General features: G+C 46.5%; 1 protein-coding gene across 1 annotated transcript; it reads left to right on the top strand.

Annotated features, from left to right (window-relative positions):
* Positions 1-2,233: 2,233 nt before the first annotated feature.
* LOC119449742 (uncharacterized) lies at positions 2,234-6,222 on the top strand. The gene is made up of 2 exons (XM_037712991.2): positions 2,234-3,541; positions 4,485-6,222. Exons 1-2 carry the CDS (start codon positions 2,367-2,369, stop codon positions 5,422-5,424), a joined length of 2,115 nt encoding a protein of 704 aa, XP_037568919.1. The 5' UTR covers positions 2,234-2,366; the 3' UTR covers positions 5,425-6,222.
* Positions 6,223-7,156: the final 934 nt, after the last annotated feature.

A 7,156-nucleotide genomic window follows, 5' to 3' on the forward strand; every position in this document is an offset into this window, starting at 1 on the left:
TTTGTCATGTCAGGCTAAGGACAAATGCACAAGGCAGTTGTTAACGCAAGAATACGTGGGCTGAAGCTGTAATGCGTTTCATGCGCATCAGCTTGCCGCATTACCGAAGTGACACGAAGTACAAGGTGAAATCAGTAATGTTGTAAATAAATTTTTATTATGTCCTGGCTATTTTGATAAAAATAAGCATAAAAAAACATGGTGGAAAAAATGAATAAAATATTGCATAACTACCTGGTGCATCACAGTGTATACTGCAGGAAAACAATACCAAACAGGCATACATAAAATGCAAACACATGAAAACAAACATATTTTTGGCTGCGCAAAAAAAAAAAAAAAAAAAAAATTGCACCAAAGCCCAAAATTAAAGGCATGCTGATAATGTCACTTCTTAAGGCGCACGGTTCAGTAACTACGAATAATGGCTTTTAAATATTGTAAAGATCGTGAGTCCGCAATAGACGAATTTGTATGAACTCTGATTTGTATAGAGCTTTACACGACGGCATGCAACAGCAACTTGATATCCGAAAACAGTAACATTCGCGATCCAGCCTAAGTTAAATTACGCCGAGATAGGATACCTATGGCTGCACAAGAACTGTTGTTGCTCCAGGCACATATCGTGTTGTTACACACACGATATGTGACTGGCAATACTCTTTATTTGTCAGTTAGGTCAGTTATTTTCTTGTTTTGATGCGAAACAGTTGCGTGCCACGCTTATAAACAGTCAACTTGTGAGACGCAGCTACGACGTCCGCCAGGTCTGTGAGCTGTATCATTTTATATAAATAAGTAGTAAATAATTCCTCTCGACATGCGGAATCTCATATGCAAGCGCACCGGAAATATATATACGAACAGCAAGCATTTCTTACGAACTCGCTTTTTTATGCAGATGTGCGGATAACACTAGAAAAATGGTTGGAGTGCTGCCCTGTCGCAGCCTTGTCGTTTGACCAGACCTGTCAAAACAACCCTCTTCAAAGTGCACCGAGCAAAGAACATCCGAATCTTTAGGCGCCCAGCCATCTCTGCGAACAGCGGGCTGCCATGCGTCACGCAGCGCTTTCTCTTTCGGAAACCTGTCGCACAAACATGCAGAAAAAAACTTGTTTCAGCCTATATTAGCCAATTAAAAGTAGATTTCATGTACAACAGCGCTCCTCGACGGAGATAGTGCACAGCAATGGTCGAGCAATCGAAGGCTTTCTCGCGCTACATATACACGTGAAACGTTACTCCTGACTTTTGCTTCGCACGATTCGTGCGACGCAGGCGTTCACCATCCCGTTCAGCAGAGCTTGGATGTTCCCTTACAAACGCACAACTACCGCTCAGTAGACCGTAACTAAGCACTCTAAATGCCGCAACTGCCGAACTACCGCAAGGGCCCAAGTGGCGCAGCTGCGTTTTCTGCCCGGAGCAATATGGCGGTCGCCGGCGTCAGCCGCGGCGCGGCATCTCCACTCCAGAAGTTTTTTTATAACCTCCTTGGTTCGCACCGAACGCGCGCGGCGTTCGTGACGTGTTTATGAAGAACGTGCCAACCTTTGCCGTACACGCTATGGCGCTGTACCGTAGCGACCGTAGGGCCATGGTCCCTGTGGTCACTAAATAAATGAAAACCACCGGATCATCCATATTTCTCATTCTTTAATAGTTCAAATAACCAATTACACCATCACATCTGAATAGTCATAATTGGAAAGACATAATTCCTACCATATAGTACAGCTTCGCTCGTCTTCCATCTATACCCCAGAGGAAGGGCTGACAGTTCTTCTATAGTGCCTAGAATATACTTACGTAGGTATATTCTAGGCACTATAGTTCTTCCTCGTACGTTATTGTAAATTCATTTCTTTCCGAAGATTCCCGCTAATCTCAGCAATACCGCACTTTCTTAATATTATCTTAAGCTTGGACAATCCACCCCCGTGGGGTCGTGGGTATGTGCCAAGCATTTCTAGACAACAACACATCACTACAAGTTAATGAGAATAAGATGGAGGAAGAAAAAGGAGAAGAGGATACAGAAGAGAATACCTTGTCAGTCTACTCCTTTCGTGTTTTTTTTTTCATGTTTTTTTAAAAATTGTACCAAATTTTCATACCCAGTCTGAAAACTCCGAAATTGTAATAATTAGTAGGGTTTCATTCTGCAGTAGATGGCCAGCCATCTGCTTCTTGGATTTTCCTTCATTGTGAGCGTGCACCGTGTCCACTCAGATCGGCATCAACACCAGCGTTGCCCAGTCAGCCATTACAGCCAAAGTAGGCCTTTGTTCTATCTTACAGCTACGTGGCCGCAACCACCGTCACTAAATTACGTTGGCCTTAACACCGACGCAGAAAGGATGTCATACGGTCGAGACGACGAAGTTTTATCCACCGACGAGTGGAAGGCACAACATCTGGGCTTCAACAGGCCGTGCGGCGCGGTGAACCCCAAGAAGACGTGCTGGCTGCCTGGCGATCTCGCGTCGTGGAACAGAATTCTGCACGAGCTCGCGTTCGAACTCGTCGAGACGAGCCCGGGAGAACTGCTTCTGCGTGCCTTGACCTACGCAGGGTTGGAAAGAGAACCGACGTCCGCGGCTCACGACGCATCACTGCTTGTCTCGTCACTCCTGTGTCACCATCCTTGCATCCAGCATCTGGAAGTGAGGTGCGCCATTCGCGACAATAACGCTGCCGCTGTTCCACCGGCTTACCCCATTCGCATCCGTGCGTCGTGGTCGACTATGCCGGCCCGTCGAAGCCTTCGCTCTTTGAACATCTACGAGTCTCCCGGCGCTCTTCTCCATCTCCGAGACCTGGACGCAATAGTGGATCTCGAGACAGTCTTCGTCGACGCTGTGAAATCGAACCTGCATACACTTCCCCAAGTCAAGTCGCTTATGGAGCGCAACTGGAGCACGCTCAAAAAGGTTTCCATCCGACAACACAGCCGGCATGAACAGCATGGGGACGTGCTTGAAAGCATGGTAGCTTGCGAGTTCCTGACGCCAAAGTCGCCCTACGATAGGCGTGAAATGCCGGAGGCAAATGCGATTTCGACGATGATGGACATGTCAGCTGCCATAAAGGAATTGACCGCGCAGCCCATCTTCCTGAGCGCCATTGCAAGATCTCTCGTGACGAATCTCACAGTGACAAAGGTGTCACTCTATATGGAGGCGCGCGGCTCAATGGAAGAACTGTTCCGGGGCATTGAAGTTAATACTAATTTGAAGCAAGTTTTCTTGTACTCCACCGTATTAGTTGACACTACTTGCAGGCAGGCAGTTGCGTCTGTACTGGAGAAAAGCTGCCTTCGAACACTATATCTGGGAACCGTTGTTTTCAACGACTGTGAAGGACTGGTTCCGTGGTCAGAAGCACTGTCGAATAACACCACTCTCATGTACCTTCGAATGCACTGTGAGAATATACCAATGAACACCATTTTGGCATTGTGCAAAGTGCTACGGGTTAACAAGACCCTGAAGAAGTTAATGCTTCCGGGAATCACGGCATCCGACGAAGAAATGTGCGTATTAGTATTCTACTCAACTTATACTTATGCGACAAAGGTATTCATACATTTTCCCGATTAACTTATATTTCTTCTCGCCATGGCTAGTATGTCCAAGAATTTGCAACAATAAGCTAGCTTTTCTTGTATTTATTTAAATGACGTGGATAATCATGCAGTGGAAGGCTCGGTTTATTACTGTTTAGCTGCAGTATACCGGCCGGGACACAGCCGTGAAAGAAGTATTGACAAAATCTCTCTCCTGTTCTTTTTTTTTTTTTCTGACTGAATACCTGCCGACGCAATAATTACGCTATGGAATATGAATGCCATGATATCGCAAAAATAATCGCGTTACCTTTTAATGCGACCAATTCAAAACGCGTGCCAACTACAGCGCGGCTTTTGACGTCAAAAAGCTATAATCGTTTACGTCACTGAAACCTGGTGCAGCGGTCTCGTGGTACCAAACACCACTGTGACACGCAGATGCACACTGTGGCCATGCTGCCGAAAGCCGTGTCCATTGAGCATCCAACTGGACATACGAGATGAGAGAGAGTTGGTTTCTCTGGGTTTTCAAGAGGAGCATATATAGTTTTCGGCGACATGGCCATTTTAACGCGATAACATTTAAGGGCCCATGTCGCAGAAAATCCGGCGTCAACGTCGGCGGCGTTGTCCGTGGAGGAAATGGTACATGTATTGCACACCTTGCGATATCACATGCGGTAAATGTGGGTTATATTGACAGGCCATTCTATCACTAAAGTTGCTCATACCTTGTCTTACATTCTTGACAAATTTATTCCTCCGAATTTTGAGAATGGCAGCCCGCAAACAAATGTCATGAAGCAAAACACCGACAGCGCATGCATTTTATTGTATTGATTGTATTGCAACGGGCGCGCGGCTTTCACAGTTTCTCAGCTCACCCAACTATCGCTGTTTGTTCCAGAATGTCTTTGACACGTCAGCTTCTCGTGGACGGGTGTTACGACCGCGTGCGCTTAGGGCCCTTGACAGAGCCCGGGCTGCGATTCCTGTTGGAACTGCTGCCTTCTCAGCATACAGGCCCCGAGCAGCTCTGGCTGCCAGACATCGGCCAGCTGTCACACAATACTGCCCGTGACCTCTTCAACGTCCTGGCATCCAGCAAGAGGGTCAAGCACCTCGTAGTTGAAGTCAAGCTAACGCCCGATGCCAGAGTCGCAGCTCTTTGCGAAGCATTGAAAATGAACAGGTCAATCTCGTATCTGCATATCATCATTGGAAACGAGCTTTCAGCCTGCAATGTCCTTCATGCTCTGTCTGCGAATGCAGCCATAACAAAGATGGACATAACCCTTCGAGTACCCGCTGACGAACAAACGATGGGAGCGTTTTCCAGCATGCTGCAGCACAACAACTCCCTCACGAATGTCTCGGTCTGTTTGGACGTCCACCACCGTTCACAATTCATGGAAGCCATCGCCCAGGGACTGTCGCGTAACAAGCTGGTCGTGGAATTCTGTAGCTGGGCAAATGGCGACGAGTACGTCCCGTTCGCCATCCTTGAGGCCGTGCGAAGAAACAAGTGCGCCTTGAACCGTGCCCTGGAGTTTGTCCTGCAGACCCGAGAGGACAGGCACAGCGCAGAGTGCTTCGATCGATTCTCCGCAAGATCCTGCCTCCTTACTCACCTGACGGAATTCACCGGAGTGTCGGAGGTCGAAGCATGGTGCGTAGTCGTCTCCGCGAAGCATCGCCTGCAAGAAAAATACCTCGTGCTCACAGGCGTTGTTCGGCACTCCCTTGTTTGCCAGCCTGCTGAAGTCACGCAGATTGATGCGCTGAACGAGGACTGTTGGCGTGCTATTGCTCGTTACCTCCGCATCAGTGACGTTTGCATCGTGTAATGCCGATGTTTTCTTTAAGAACTGGATGGAAAAATCGTGACTTTGGGACTTACGCCACATCACTCCGAATGGCTTATGGAAGCAGTATTGATCTTGCCTTCCTGATTCTTTGTTGCGGCTTATTCGGAGCCGTTTGTAAGCCTTTAATGTCGGCACTGTGAAGCTGTGAACAATTGGTGACGTCAAAAAAAAAAAAAAAAAAGCCTCGGTAGGGTTGTACCTTCTATATCCCTACTATTTTTTGTGTAACGTCTCATTGGAATATTTTACAATACGGAAAAATAGCTTGCGATGGATTTTTCTGAGATTCTTCATTGTTATAACGCTGTGCATTGTTGATTTAAGTCTTACAATCTTATTGTTCCATTTCTTAATTTGTTGCTTAACCTGTATGGTGGTCGAGCTACAGAAACATACTGTTACTTTATCTTCATTACGTATTTCTTCTGGCAAAAGTTAAGTGTTCAGGATGGCGTACCTTCCAAGTTTGGCCTGAACGCTAGAGCCATGCAATCACATGCACGGACACTCAGTGGCAGAATAAGCTTTGTCTTCTTCGCTCAGAAAGAAATGATTGATGGGAACGACAGAAGAATGAATGTATTTGCTACTGCTACTGCTAATTTTTGTTGCTTAAAAACAATATTGAAGAAGAATTGGATCGGCCTTGCCGGGACGTGCCATTATGTGAACAATCTTGACCGCACATCTGTTGTCGACTTTAACTGCTTTGATTTATTGCCAATTAGAGATTTTTGTTTTTCAGAATCTTCAATGAAGAAAAACTAAAGTCATTTGCTCAGATTGTGCCATAGTATATCTTTTTCTTTTTTTGTGTGTTTTTTATCCTTGAAGAGCATGTTGTTGTGATGGTTCCTGGCTCCGGACGCCGGAATTTCGGCATGTCCGAGAAAGGAGGTATGCACAAAAGCGGAGGACCATCATCACAGCTTTGCTGGTTGACCACAGCGACAGGCGGTGGTGATAAGACGGTTTTAGTGTTTACAAACAAACCTCGATTACCGCTGATTGGTTGCCCCATCGGAACTTCCGGCAGGAGAGCTAGAAGCACCCGGCTATGTTGTTTGAAGGCATGCGCGACGTGAGGCCGGCGTGGCGATGTTTGCGCTGCTGGGTGGAATCTGTGATGAGCTGATTCTACATCGTGAATATTGTCGAGATGACGAGCGACTACTTTAAGGCGCTTAGCACCGAAGCAAAAGATCGGTATCGCCAAAAGCTGATGTTTAGAGGCGGAGAGCTGCCCGATCCGTTGGACGATGATGTCGTGCGATTTTCGTTTTCGTCGGGCTCCAAACGCCTTCCCTCAGTTACAATACCGGAGCAACAAGCGGAACATATTAGTGAGGACATGCAATGAACGCAGACTGTTGTCTTCAAGGCACGTAATGGGTCTGCCGAAAATTAGAAAAAATTTAATGGCACTTCCCCCTTTCTGGGGTTTTACGTGCCAAAACCAGTTGATTATGAGGCTCGCCGTAGTGGAGGGTTGCGGGTGTTTTTGCATTTCGTAATGGCACTTTTATTGCTGCAAGATGGAGGATGAAGTGGTAAGTTGTGCCTGTGTACATGCACATGTTTTCTGCGTCATATGCCTTGTTTCTGCTTTTCAATATGCATTCAAAAATAACTGTACATTCTCAAAAGTAATTTAGTGCAAGACACCTAGGTCGACTGAAATGGCACTAACTTAAATGCTCACGAATTTACC

The sequence above is a fragment of the Dermacentor silvarum genome, chromosome 1 (genome assembly GCF_013339745.2).
Source record: "Dermacentor silvarum isolate Dsil-2018 chromosome 1, BIME_Dsil_1.4, whole genome shotgun sequence".
Classification (NCBI taxonomy): Eukaryota; Metazoa; Arthropoda; class Arachnida; order Ixodida; family Ixodidae; genus Dermacentor; species Dermacentor silvarum.

Excerpts from the sequence above, each read along its gene's own strand:
- LOC119449742 (XM_037712991.2), top strand. The coding sequence starts at position 2,367 with ATGTCATACGGTCGAGACGACGAAGTTTTATCCACCGACGAGTGGAAG. Across the intron at positions 3,542-4,484 it reads ACGGCATCCGACGAAGAAAT|AATGTCTTTGACACGTCAGC; the intron begins GTGCGTATTAGT and ends TGTTTGTTCCAG.